This window comes from Vipera ursinii (assembly GCF_947247035.1).
Source record: "Vipera ursinii genome assembly, chromosome: 3".
Taxonomy (NCBI): Eukaryota; Metazoa; Chordata; class Lepidosauria; order Squamata; family Viperidae; genus Vipera; species Vipera ursinii.
In genome coordinates, this window is record NC_139516.1 from 8298809 (window position 1) to 8313499 (window position 14691).

The 14691-nt window shown below is 41.6% G+C and overlaps 1 protein-coding gene and 1 long non-coding RNA gene across 3 annotated transcripts in view; one reads left to right on the forward strand and one right to left on the reverse strand.

Annotated features, from left to right (window-relative positions):
* Nucleotides 1-14691, forward strand: part of LOC310639380 — a 472331-nt gene that overhangs the window by 334702 nt on the left and 122938 nt on the right. The gene's annotated exons all lie outside the window — the stretch shown is intronic.
* The window catches only part of LOC310639352 (neurotensin receptor type 1-like), a gene marked incomplete at its 3' end in the record, with an annotated part of 90158 nt that overhangs the window by 5399 nt on the left and 70068 nt on the right, over nt 1-14691 (reverse strand). The window contains exons 1-2 of one of the 2 annotated variants that reach the window (XM_083361010.1): nt 4487-4601; nt 1860-2061 (exon numbers count right to left, since the gene is read on the reverse strand). In XM_083361010.1, the coding sequence (XP_083217136.1) occupies nt 1860-2031 (172 nt within the window). In that variant the 5' untranslated portion in view covers nt 2032-2061; nt 4487-4601. Of the gene's footprint in view, nt 1-1859; nt 2062-4486; nt 4602-14691 lie in introns of those variants that run through there. The other variant, XM_083361011.1, reaches the window with a different exon arrangement.

Here is a 14691-nt window from a genome sequence, read left to right on the forward strand (position 1 = left end):
TTGGCTTTTTTGGCAGCTGCAGCACACTGCTGGCTCATATTTAAGTGATTGTCCACTTAGGACTTTAAGATCCCTCTCACAATTTCTACTTTTGAGCCAGGTACCACCTATATTATACCTGTGCGTTTGTTTTTTCTTGCCTAAGACCCTTACTTTTTCCAACATTGCATTTCATTTTGTTAGATTGCGCCAAAGGTTAAAGTCTGTCCAGATCCTTCTGTATCTTAAGCCTATCTTCTGGAGTGTTGGCTATTCCAGCCAGCTTGATGTCGTCTGCAAATTTGATGAGTTCCCCATCTATCTATATAGAACTGTCTGTATCAGTACAGACAATTCAACACAAAATTTAAAAGTTTTTATATTATATAAAAAGAGTCTCCTTGCAGCGAGATAAACGGCAAATAAATTTAATAAATAAATAAATGAATTTAGAAAGATAGAATTCCAACATTTATTACGATTTTCCACAATAGAAAAAAAACAATAATTAATTCTCTGTGAAACAAACTGAAATTTCATGACAGTTGCTGAAAGGTTGGATCAGGATGGAGATATGATGAAACAACGTTATTCAACCTAATCTTGGTTTTGCATTTGTTATTATGTCTTTCACATTTCATCTCTTCAGAAGACAAAACTGGATGATTTGGAAGAGGCTTTTTTTTGCTTAGTTATGGTCGCTGATACTGTATTATTGGGCACAATCTTATACAGTATCTTATTCACTCATCTATCCAAGTAGCCAGGTCTCAGTAAATGAGTAACCAATTAGCAGTGTCTTTATGTTAATTTGTAATATTCTATGCAATCCTTGCTCTCAACACTTTGTAACCAGGGGAAACTCTGCCATTGGTCGTATCTTAAATGAATTTGCCGATAAAGAAAGAGTGATAGATCAAAGGGGAGAGTGTCCTTGGATACATTAGTACGACAATATTATGCAGGCATGACTGAAAATTGCATTACTGACTTTTCTTTTAGGCATCTTAACATAATTTCATTAATAAATTAGTATGTGGCTGGATTTCAATTTTTTTTAATGAGTTTGCATCTCTTTGAATTTTATGATGTATTTATTTGCTTAGGAAGTTTGTGTAATAATGTATATATATATATATATATATATATATATATATATATAAATCCATGCAATGCTGAAATGATGAATATATATATAAAATCTTAACCATTTGACCATTGCTTGGATTTTTAAAAAGGTATTACTATTATTATTATTATTATTATTATTATTATTATTATTATTATTATTATTATTATTATTATTATTATTTAGCATATCTACATGGCACCTACAGAGGTCATGCAATCACAGCAACAACAGTACAGTTTCCAGACTCCTTATCATCTTTGTTGCTCTTTCTAGGATTTCAACGTCTTTTTTGCATTGTGGTGACCCGGTTGGATCCAAGGATGACCTCCTGAGTAGGAAGTGCTCCACTGGGCATTGTGGATTGCCACAATCAGACATCAAGCACTACTTGGGTCCAACCACTGACCATTAACCAGTGGAACAACCTGCCTCCAGAAGCTGTGAATGCTCCAACACTGGAAGTTTTTAAGAAGAGACTGGACAGCCATTGGTCTGAAATGGTATCGGGTTTCCTGCCTGAGCAGGGGGTTGGACTAGATGACCTCCAAGGTCCCTTTTCACTTTATTACTGTTATTATTACTAACCCAACCAGTTCAAAAACCTCCCAGGTAGTTTGGGAGTATTGGAAGTTTCTTTTCTGGAAAAGACAATGCATCATTTCCAAGCCACAGGGGCCAAACCTCAAGTTGCACGGATAGGTTGAATATCAGATACAGGAAAATGGCCTCCAATCAGAGGGGTACATACGTAGAACCCGAACCCCGTGCTTCAAGGTCTGAATGCGCCCAGGTTCCATGGACATGCTAAGCATGGTTTGCTGTCCTCCAATGGTGCAGACTTGGTTTTCTTGGGCTGCTTGCTTAAACATGATGATCAGTTGGTTGGCTATGATGGTGTTGAGGATGGAGATAATGGCCATTGGGAAAATGAAGGAGATGAAGACGTTGACCTGGATAAGACAGGAAGAGGAAAAAACAAAATAGAGAAATCTTGTTAGCGTCTAGACGGGAGAGAAGAGATTAGAGATTTAGGCCTTGGTGGGATCTATTCTTTGCAGTAAAAATGCTACCATAGGTGGTCCTCAACTTACAATCATTTGTTTAGTGACCATTCAAAGTTTCAGTGACTGTAGGAGATGACCATGCTGAGATCGAGGGAAGGAAGTGGCCTTTAGTTCCTGAGAAGAGGAGGGGAGGAGACCTCTATCAATGTTTTTGTGTTACAGCAACCATCACCTGGTTCACCAGCTTCTTCCGAGGCGTGGGAGGAGGATTCCTTTGAGACAGCCTTGCTTCCAGGTTCCCATGAGAAGTCAGACTTTGAAGACACAACTCAGGAAGGGGAAAGCAGTAGAGAAGAACCCAAGGAAGAGGAGGGGGACCAAGATGGAGAGATGGGTAGAATAGGATAGAATAGAATAGAATAGAATAGAATAGAATAGAATAGAATAGAGTAGAGTAGAGTAGAGTAGAGTAGAGTAGAGTAGAGTAGAGTAGAGTAGAGTGTAGAGTGTAGAGTGTAGAGTGTAGAGTGTAGAGTGTAGAGTGTGGAATGTAATGTAATGTAATGGAATAGAATAGAATAGAATAGAATAGAATAGAATAGAATAGAATAGAATAGAATAGAATAGAATAGAATAGAATATGGAATAGAACAGAATAGAATAGAATAGAATAGAATAGAATAGAATAGAATAGAATAGAATAGAATAGAATAGAATAGAACAGAACAGAACAGAACAGAACAGAACAGAATAGAATACAATAGAATAAGAGAGTTGGAAGGGTCCTTACGGGTCATCTAGTCCAACACCCCCACCCAAGCAGCAACTGTGCACCATTTCTGACAGATGGCAATCCAGTCTCTTCTTGAAAGCCTCCAGTGATGAAGCTCCCACAACATCTGAAGGCAATCTGTTTCAATGGTGGATTGTTCTCACTGTCAGGAAATTTTTCCTTATTTCCAGGTTGAATCTCTCCTTGAGCACTTTCCATCTGTTATTCCTTGTCTGGCCTTCAGGTGCTTTGGAAAATAGGTTGATCCCTCTCCTCTCTGACAGCCCCTCAAATATTGGAACACCGCTATCATGTCTCCCCTGGTCCTTCTCTTCACTAGACTAGATCTGCCCAGATGACCAGGCTGAGCCCAAGGGAGGGGTCAAATGTGTTATCAGTCTAGAATCCCTTTGTGCCCACAAGAGATCTAGGTCCAGCCCACCTTGAATTCCGTTGACTCTTATCTACCCCCAATTTGCATGGCCCATTCAGATTCGGCATCAGATTAGAGCTGGAAGGGACCTTGGAGGTCTTCAAGTCCAACCCCCTGCTCATGCAGGAGACTCTCATCTTATAGAGAGCTTAAACTTGCAATAAATCTTTATACTCATTTGGACTGCCTGGATATTCTAATTTCTCTGAGGCTTGACAATGACTTAGAATGAATCCTTTCACTTACGACCATCACCGCATCCCCTTGGTCATGTGATCAGAATTCGGGCACTTGGAAACCAGCATGTATTTACAAATGGTTGCAGCATGCTGGCATCATTTGTCATCATTTGTGACCTTCCCGGTTGGTTTCTGACAAGCAAATCCAATGGAGGAAGCCCGATTCCCTTAGCAACGGTGTGATTCCCTTAACAACCATGTATTCTCTTAATAACAGCAACGATTCATTTAGCAACCAGGGCAACAAAAAGTCATAAAATTGGGTGCTATTCCCTTAACAACCGCCTTGTCTAGCCATGGGAACTCTTATCCCAATTGTGGTTGCAAGTTGAGCACTAACTGCATTTCAAAAGGCGATGCCACAAGCTTGATGTTCTTTCCATTAGAATCCCAGCATTGCAGAAAGTTGCTCTAGATTATCTTTATTGTCTTTCCAACTCTAAATTCTGTGATTCATCCCTGTTGGACTGAGTGATTTCTTAATTTAATTGCACCTCAGTTTAAATATTTCTTGGCGGCTTATGAATCAACTAAGACAGTACCAAGTACAAATAGCCCTAGAGTTACAACTCCAATTGCGCCCAAAATTTATGTTGCTGACATTCGTTAAGTGAGTTTTGCCTCATTTTATGACCTTTCTTGCCACAGTTGTTAAGCGAATCAATGCAGTTGTTAAGTTGGTAATGCGGTTATTAAGCAAATCTGGTTTCCCCACTGACTTTCTTTATCAGAAGGTTGCAAAAGGGGATCACATGACCCTGGGACACGGCAACCGTCATAAATATGATGATGTTGCCAAGTATCTGAATTTTGATCACCTGACCGAGGGGATGCTGTGATGGTCATAAGTGTAAAAAAATGGTCACAAGTCACTTTTTTCAGGGCTGTTGTAACTTTGAATGGTCCCTAAATGAACTGTGCTACTACCTGTATTTTATCCCCAGGGTAGTATCACACAGTTTGGCTGGTCTTAAAAAAGCAAAGTAGAGTTGGAATTCACATTCTGTGAACAAGAGACCACTAGGCAATTTCTGGACTACAGATAGACTGAGAAGTCAAAGAAAACAACATTGCGATGAAAACCATGGCTAATTGCTTCCGCATGGCTGCTCAGAAAAATGATGAGCGTGTCTGAATTCACAGGGAAATGAAAAAAAGACGTGTCTATTTTCTGTCCATTGTGAAAGTGTTCTTAAATAGTCTCTCAAGCTCCAAGTCTTTGTCGGAACTCACTGCACCAAACACATAAATAAATAGACCACAGAAAAAGCACAAACATTAAATCAGTAAAACGGTACAATAAAGTCCTAAAATGATATATGATGGATTTTAAAGTCTAGGGAAAGATAAATCTTTTCCACTTGCTGCCCTGTGTCAAAAGCAAAGTGGGCAGCTGCTGAAATCCCTGGATGTTTTCAATGTTCCATGTAAAGAAACCTAGAATAAAACACTATAATTAAATCACTGAGGTAAAAGGTAAAGGTAAAGGTTCCCCCGCACATGTGTCCTAGTCGTTTCCGACTCTAGGGGCTGGTGCTCATCTCCGTTTCAAAGACGAAGAACCAGCGCTTGTCCGAGGACGTCTCCATGTTCATGTGGCTGGCATGACTAGACGCCAAAGGCGCACGGAACGCTGTTACCTTCCCACCGTAGTGGTCCCTATTTTTCTACTTGCATTTTTACATGCTTTCGAACTGCTAGGTTGGCAGAAGCTGGGACGAGTAACAGGCGCTCAGTCTGTTACGCGGCACTCGGGATTCGACCCGCCAAACTGCCGACCTTCTGATCGACAAGCTCAGCGTCCTAACCCGCTGAGAGACTACAGTAAATCAGGACCACACAATCAATAAATAGCACAATAAAACTCTTCAATAAGCTAGTGAAGTTGAAAGTCTTTTCCTCTTGCTGTCCAGTACAGGTAATCCTTGTCTTACAACCACAGTTGAGACCCACATTTCTTTTGTTAAGTGAGACATTTGTTAAGTGAGTTTTTCTCCATTTTACAACCTTCCTTACCACAGTTGTTAAGTGAATCACTGCGATGGATAAGTTACTAACATGACTGTGTTAAGTGAATCTGGCTTCTCCATTGACTTTGCTTGTCAGAAGGTCACAAAAAGGGATCATGTGACCTTGGGACAAAGTAATGGTCATAAATATGAACCAATTGCCAAGCATCTGAATTTGTTTACATGATCATGGGGGGATGCTGCAAAGGTCGTAAGTGTCATTGTAACTTTGAACAGTCATTAATGAACTGTTGTAAGTCGAGGACTACCTGTATCTCTAGTAAGAGTTACTGACCAGCTACTGGAGGCCTAAAATATTAGATCCCAACATGGTTGACATCTGCTATAGACACAAATTTATTTTATTTATTTTTATCCTGCTTTTATTTTTTTATAAGTAAGTCAAGATGGTGATTGCCTTCCTCTTTTGGTTTTTCACATACAAAACAACCCTGTGAGGTGGGTTGGCTAAGAGAGAGGGACTGGCTCAAAGTCACTCAGCTGGCTTTCATGTCTAAGACAGGACTAGAACTCACAGTCTCCTGGTGATTGGCCCCAAATCACCCAGTCATGCCTAAGGCAGCACTAGAACTCACAGTCTCCTGGTGATTGGCCCCAAATCACCCAGTCGGCTTTCATGCCTAAGGCAGCACTAGAACTCACAGTCTCCTGGTGATTGGCCCCATATCAACCAGTCGGCTTTCATGCCTAAGGCAGCACCAGAACTCACAGTCTCCTGGTGATTGGACCCAAATCACCCTGTCGGCTTTCATGCCTAAGGCAGCACCTGAACTCACAGTCTCCTGGTCATTGGCCCAAAGTCACCCAACTTGCTTTCATGCCTAAAGAGGGTGTAGAACTCATGGTTCCCCAGTTTCTGAGCCTGGTGCCTTCAGCTGTCAGTCTATTCAAAGTTTGTGGCTCCAAGATGCCTAGTGGTGTGAGCTCCATTATGGCTAGGCGTATCAGTATCTGAAAAAAAGTCACCAGGATTCATAGCTGGTGTATCTCAGGAGCCATAGAGTTAAACTCAGCCAAAAAAGGGGAAGAGATGACTTCTTCATAAAAAAAATAGAAAAATAAATAAATCCACCCGCAGGCAATGATTTTGGTTTCTAAAACTCCTCACCCCACTGAATATTCTTGGCAGGTTCTTGAGCTGGAATAAATCCACAGTAAAATTTCATATCTCAGTAGGCTTGTCCTGTAACATAAGGTGAAGGATTCCTACTGCCACCACAGAGAACTTAATAAGATAATCAAAACCGAAACGTTCATTGTTACACTGAATGTAGAGGTGTCTACCTGTTGTGGTGTCTGCTCTGATGATGCTCTGGAAGACCTTAAAAACCTGGTTGTTGTCCCAGACTTTGGTGGACAGTTTGTAGAACCTTATAGGTTTTTGTTAGGGTGGGTTCTTCAGATGCACAACATTTGCTTGTGATTTTATTCTTTCCTGCTTTGACTTGACTTGCTGTAAGATGCCCAGAATAATTTTGGAGTTGTGAGCTTCGGTATCTCAGCCATACATAAATAAATATATTTTATCTGAATAGGGGATTATTTATACCAGGCAATAAAATATTGTTGAAGAAAATGGGATGGAGAAATCTTTTGACCACAAGGGTATCTCTGAGATTGTCTCACGGGATCCATCACAAAGCACTGCCAGATTCACAAGTGCCCAGATTCACAATGCTCATTTACCAAAGGAAAAATTGGGGAATGTTTCCACTCCCTAATATTCTCCTGGGATGTTTCCTATAAAGTTCTAAGTATGTCCTGGAGCTAGGAAGCATTCTCGAAAATAAAAGTCGATGCCAGAAACTCATGCTTTATTGCATACCTAGTTTGGCTTCTTTTAGATCGAGTAAGTAAAGTTAATTTCAGTTCAAGATAACAACAACAACAACAACAACAACAACAACAACAACAACAAAAGTTGGAAGGGACCTTGGAGGTCATTTAATCCAACCCCCTGCTCAGGCAGGAAACCCTATACCATTTCAGACAAATGGCTGTCCAGTCTCTTCTTAAAAACTTCCAGTGTTGGAGCATTCCCAACTTCTGGAGGCAGGATGTTCCACTGATTAATTCTTCTAACTGTCTAACTATATAGGTACCATCTATACTATACATGTACATTTGTTTTTTCTTGCCTAAATGTAGAACCTTACTTTTTTCACCACTGAATTTCATTTTGTTAGATAGCACCCAGTGTTCAGGTCTGTCAAGATAAGACTGCTGAAGATTTCATAGAAACATCAGTGTGGGTCTACAGGCATCAAGAAAAAAATAATAATCATAAAAGAACAAAATGTTTGGATTGAAGCAAGCCTCAAATCTCAGAAATTGCAAGTATTTCTGAGGGATTTCTTAAAAGTGTTTAATAAGGGCATAGGCCTTGTAGACATCATGTAAATGGGTCTTACACACATGACGATGGGAGACTCTATATTGCCAACCCTCCTTTTCTGAAAGTGATCTGGTGAAAATTTTAAAGAAAAAGACCTGACTTTACATCCTAGTTGGCCACCCTTGAAGGTGCTTATTCTTCATGGCCTCTTGATTGCTTTCTAATCTTGTTCAGCAGTTAAAGAAGCAGAATAACAGAACAGGAAAAAAAGAGTTGAAAGGGATCTTGGAGGTCTTCTAGTCCAACCCCCCGCTCAAGCAGGAAACCCTACAACATTTCAGACAAATGGTTATCCAATCTCTTCTTAAAAATCTCCAGTGATGGTGCCTTCACAACTGCTGAAGGCAAGCTGTTCCACTGATTAATTATTTTCAGGAAATTTCTCCTTGGTTCTAGGTTGCTTTCTCTCCTTGATTATTTTCCATCCATCGTTTTTTGTCCTGTCTTCAGATGCTTTGGGGGATAGTTTGACCCCCTCCTCCTTGTGACAGCCCCTTAGATATCAGAACTCTGCTATCATGCAAGCAAAATGAAAATAATTTCTTCTCAAGTATCTAGGCCAGGGGTAGGCAACCTCGGCTCTTTTATGACTCGTGGACTTCAACTCCCAGAATTCCTCAGCCAGCATGGCTCAGCTTGGAAACCTCTCCCTTTCCCCTCAGCATGGCTGGCTGAGGAATTCTGGGAGTTGAAGTCCACGAGTCATAAAGCGGCCTAGGCCAGGGTTAGGCAACCTTGGCTCTTTTATGACTCGTGGACTTCAACTCCCAGAATTCCTCAGCCAGCATGGCTCAGCTTGGAAACCTCTCCCTTTCCCCTCAACATGGCTGGCTGAGGAATTCTGGGAGTTGAAGTCCACGAGTCATAAAAGAGCCAAGGTTGCCTACCCCTGATCTAGGCTAACCATTTGTGCAAGTAGTCCTTGACTTAAAACTACAGTTGAGCCCCAAATTTCCTTTGCTAAGCAGGACAGTTGTTAAGCCAGTTTTGCCCCATTTTATGATATTTCCTTATCACAGTTGTTAAGTGGATCATTGCAGTTGTTAAGCTAGTAACATGGTTGTAAAGTGAATCTGGTTTCCCCACTGACTTTGCTTATCAGAAGGTCACAAAAGGTCACCTAGTCAGAGAAATGGTAATTTTGCCACCCATATTACCCAAACACTGCAAAAGTCAAGCTAGGTACTTCTCTTGATCAAGTAGAAGAAGCCATCTCATCAAGAACCTCATAAATTATTTTCCCAGAACTTAGCAACGGTTTCAGTTGCAGAAAAGGAATGCAGTATATGTGTTTCTCTCCATCTTTAAAGGAGGGGGAAAAAACCCTGGGAGATTGACAAGACTGTCACAACTGTCTCTGTATTTTGTTTGTCTGAAAGATGACAGATTCCATCTCAAGAGTTCTTAGAGCAATGGTGTTCCTTCTTCTCAGGAGGAGGGAGAAAAAAAACCCGCTGCAGTTTGACACGTACAAGCGCTTTATAACACAGCAACACTTAAAAAGGCATTTCTGTCCTTTTTCTTTGTTTTCTAAAGGCAGGGGAGGTAAGAAAAGAAATGAAAAATAAGTAATTCTTGACAAGAGTACAAGAAGGCCTAAAAAATCTTATTGATTGGTTGATTGACTATGCACCATCAACTTGGTGTCAGTTCTTGGAGGATGGATGGATACCTAGCCAGGGTAGACAGACAGACAGACAGAGGTAGGTAAAGGTAAAGTTTCCCCCGCGCATGCCTGCTAGTCGTTTCCGACTCTAGGGGCCGGTGCTCGTCTCCGTTTCAAAGCCGAAGAGCCAGCGCTTTTCTGAGGACATCTCCGTGGTCATGTGGCCGGCATGACTAGACGCCAAAGGCGCACGGAACGCTGTTACCTTCCCACCGTACTTGCATTTTTACGTGCTTTCGAACTGCTAGGTGGGCAGAAGCTGGGACGAGTAACAGGCGCTCACTCTGCTACGCGGCACTCGGGATTTGATCCACCAAACTGCTGACCTTCTGATCGACAAGCTCAGCGTCCTAACCCACTGAGCCACCGTGTCCCTACCTACAGAGGTAGGTAGATAGAAACTTGGTAGGTATGTAGATAGAGATAGATAGATAGATAGATAGATAGATAGATAGATAGATAGATAGATAGATAGATAGAATGGAAGGAAGGAAGGAAGGAAGGAAGGAAGGAAGGAAGGAAGGAAGGAAGGAAGGAATGATGAATGGAAGGAAGGAAGGAAAGAAAGCTTAGAATAGAATGGAATGGAACGGAATGGAACGGAACAGAATAGAATAGAATAGAAAGGGACCTTGGAGGTCTTCTAGTTCAGGGCTTTTCAACCTTTTCACCCATTGTACCACTTTTAGGATATGGCATCATCCGAGTACCACCAGTCGCCTAGCAAGGGGTCAAAAACCTGATGACCAAAAAAGAAAAAGGGAAAAAAGCGATGAAGTACAGGTATTCCTCGATTTACAACAGTTCGCTTAGTGACTGTTCAAAGTTACAATGGCACTGAAAAAAGTGCCCCCCAAGCCACAGCCGAGCAAGACACCTGCCTGGCCACCCGGCGGCGCTCTTCCTCCTGTCCGAGGTTTTCATTGTTGTGAGCATTTCTGTTGAGGATTGGCATAAGAGACCTTTGAGGTCTTCTAGTCCAACCCCCTGCTCAGGCTTGTGCGGTGCTGCCATTCCCCTCCCCTGCTACCGCTTTTCTAGGATGGTCACGTACCACCTGCCAGGTACCAATGTACCACAGGTGGTACCCGTACCGCTGGTTGAAAAGCCCTGTTCTAGTTCAACCCCCTGCTCAGATAGGAAACTCTATACCATTTCAGACAAATGGTTGTCCAAGGAAGGAAGGGAGGAAGGAAGGAAGGAAGGAAGGAAGGAAGGAAGGAAGGAAAGTTCCTTGATTGATTGATTGATTGATTATATGCCATCAGATTGTGACCACATAAATAGGGAAGCTCATAGATTCCCCAACCATATACTCGCTGGGAATTCTGAGAATGAACACCATGTCTTAAAGTGGCCGAAGTTGAGAAACGCTGCTGTATGCTCTGCACTGATTTTATTGAATGAGACCAGCGGAATTCTTTTATAACATGCTTCATCATGTCTAGGGATGATCAACCAGATGAATTAGAAGTTTATAAACTTTCTCAGCGCAAGTTTTTTTTAAGATCCAGCTTGCTTACTTAGCTTCTGGTTCAATATATAGTATTGTGCTATCCCAGAATACTAGATAATGGAATAACCCACTCATCCCTCTTAGCACTAGTGATGTTACCTAGTAGGATAATAACAATAATAATAATAATAATAATAATAATAATAATAATAATAATAATAATAATAATAATAATAATAATAATAAAATAATGCTGTTGCAAGGGACCTTGGAGGTCATCTAGTCCAACCCCCTGCTCAGGCAGGAAACCCTATACCATTTCAGACAAATGGCTGTCCAGTCTCTTCTTAAAAACCTTCAGTGTTGGAGCATTCACAGCTTCTGGAAGCAGGTTGTTCCACTGATTAATTGTTCTAACTGTCAGAAAATTTCTCCTTAGTGCTAGGTTGCGTCTCTCCTTGATTAGTGTCCATCCGTTGCTTCTTGTCCTGCCTTCAGGCGCTTTGGAAAATAGCTTGACTCCCTCTTCTTTGTGGCAGCCCCTGAGATATTGGGTAATGAAAGGTCTGCAAGAAACCACAGAACTGCTGTTTTTCTCCCAGTAGGCAAATCTAGCCTACATGTGCCGAGATGAGCTCAGCCTACCTCACAGGGTTGTTGTTGGGGGAAAAATAGGAGGTTGAGGAGAAATAGGAGCATTATGAATATTCACTGCCTTGAGTTATTTATAAAAATAATAAAGGTGGGATAAAAAAAATCCCCTGAACAAACAAACAAAAAAAGTAAGGCAGAACTTTACAATATTAATTTATGAGTCACAGCTGCTGGTTTAACTCTTTTTTGATTATACTAATCTCGGCCACCTATAACTCAAATTTATTACACCTTGTCCAAAAAAGCTGCTTGTTTTTTTTTGGTTTTATTTTAAGATTTAATGACAGCTTTTAGGAGTCAGTGATTTAATTACTTTGTGCCCAGGAAGATTAGCACTGATCGGATTAGCATAATGGTTATAAAAATCTAGTGGTGAGGCTGGTGAACCCAAAGGGATGAAATTGGGGTTAAACCTAATAGAAGATACATTGGCATCAAAATCTCTTCCAAGCAGGCTCCTTTGCCTCATAAATCTGCAGTGCAGTTTCAAACTGTTTGGAAACTAATTTAAATAACTTTCATCCAATTACTTTGGAATATACTTTAAACAGTTGCTAAAATCCATTTCACACAATCCTTTTAGAGATTGACTGCTAAAAATTCTCCAAGGTTGAGAGCAGTACCGAATAAAATATTTTGGGTCCGTTTTTTGGGTGTGTAAACGAAGACAATCAGTGACTATAAAAATCAACAAAATTCTGCCTAATTATCCATTCAGATCCCTCCAACAAAATTTCTCTGTTTGATCGTTGCTCCTGCAATTTTGTCTCACTGCATTCATGTATCCCACATTGCCCCTGCTTTGCTTAAAAAATGTTCAGCTTACACACAGGTTGAATAGAATAAAATAGAGCTGGAAGGGACCTTGGAGGTCTTCTAGTCCAGCCCCCTGCTCAAGCAGGAGAACCTTTAGCCTCTTCTTAAAAATCTCCTTAGGTTTCTAAGGATTTGTTGCAACAGGATATATGAATATGCATACATCACTTCCACCTACTTTTATTGGTTTCTGATTCTAAATCATCATCATCATCATCATCATCATCATCATCATCATCATCATCTTCATTATCATAAGTTGGAAGGGACCTTGGAGGTCATCTAGTCCAACCCCCTGCTCAGGCAGGAAACCTTATACCATTTCAGGCAAATTCTTTGTATCCCACTTCTTAAGAAATCCATGGATATAAATGCGTGTCCAAAAGTCTCACATACCTAATCCAATGGAGTAACTACAGCAAGGAGGGGGAGTTTGATGTCTCTACGCTTAGGTAACTTTTAAAGATCAGAAATCTTGTTAAAAAAATAGCTAAGTTTCAACACTGGACTTTTAAAAGATAAGTACTCCAAGCTTAGGAGCCACTTTGGCGTAGTGGTTAAGCTGCTGGCCTAGAAACTAGGAGACGGTGAGTTCTAGTCCCATCTTAGACATGAAAGCCTTCTGGGTGGCTTTAGGCTAATCACCAGGAGACTGTGAGTTCTAGACCCACCTTAGGCATGAAAACTACATTGGGGACTTTGAGCCAATCATTTAAGAAGAATGTGAGTTCTAATCCCACTTTAGGCATGAAAGCCGGCTGGGTGACTTTGGGCCAATCACCAGGAGACGGTGAGTTCTGGTCCCATCTAAGGCACAAAGCCAGCTGCATGACCTTGAGCCAGTCCTTCTCTCTAAGCCCACGAATCAGGGAGTGTCAACAACAATTCAAAGTCAGTCTCCTCCCCCCTCTCCTTCCCTCCCTCCTTCCCTCCCTCTCTCTTTCTCTCATTTTTAACTTTGCTTTCTCCCATATTTAGCATTTTTTCCAAAGTTCATTCCAGCTGGTTTTCCAAAACTGTGATATTTTTCATCACCGTATAAAACAGTGATGGCGAACCTTTTAGAGACCGAGTGCCCAAACTGCAAACCAAAACCCACATATTTATCGCTGGGTGCCAGGTGGGCGTGGCCTACTGGGTGGGTGTGGCTGTGATGGTCATGGAAAATTGGGTGGGTGTGGCCAAGGTGGGTGTGGTCACCTCAATGTTGCTCATGGGGAGGGAGACCTGGGGGGGGGCAGCTGGTTGAAGAGGGACAGTTGCCACCTCCGAGGCATGGCGCGGGTGCCCACAGGGAGGGCTCTGAGTGCCGCCTCTGGCACCTGTGACATAGGTTCACCACCACTGGTATAAAACATCAAAACATGAGCAAAATGCTTTGGTGGAGCAGTGGGCTAATGCCTCCTTAAGTAACACCAGCTGCCGGCAATTAGTGCAGGTTTGAGTCCCACCAGGCTCAAGGTTGACTCAGCCTTCCATCCTTCTGAGGTAGGTAAAATGAGGACCCAGATTGTTGGGGGCAATAAGCTGACTTTGTAATAATGCCGCTTGGGGGGGGGCGCGAAAGCCCTAATAAGCAGGCATATACATAGAATGAAGGCTATTGCTAAGCACATTGATTTGTGCTTCTTAGATTGTCTTAGTCTTCGGAGAAGGGCGGGATATAAATGGGATTAAAAAAAAAGAATGCTTACTGATGTCATGGCTGTTTTCTTAAGACTACACGTATCCAGCTCCCTCTTCATGGTTTAGTTTTGTGTTCCCAGATTACTTTCTCCAAATCAGTTCTAATTTCGAACCCCTCTTAAAACCGATTGCTCATAAATGGAGACAGCAACACAATTTTGTTTAATTTGGAGATTCTATTTCCGTCGATGCAGCCTACGTTGCATTTTCCTTTTTTCTAACCCCAACTGACCCGTATTTATGAGGGTTGCAGTGCCCCAGGGTCTTGTGATCACTTTTTGCGACCGTCTGATAAGCAAAGTCAATGGGGAAGCCAGATTCACTTACCAGCCATGTGCCTAACTTAACAACTGCAATGAGTCACTTAACAACTGTGATACAAACGGTCGTAAAATGGGACAAAATTCACGTAACAAATGTTTTTCACTT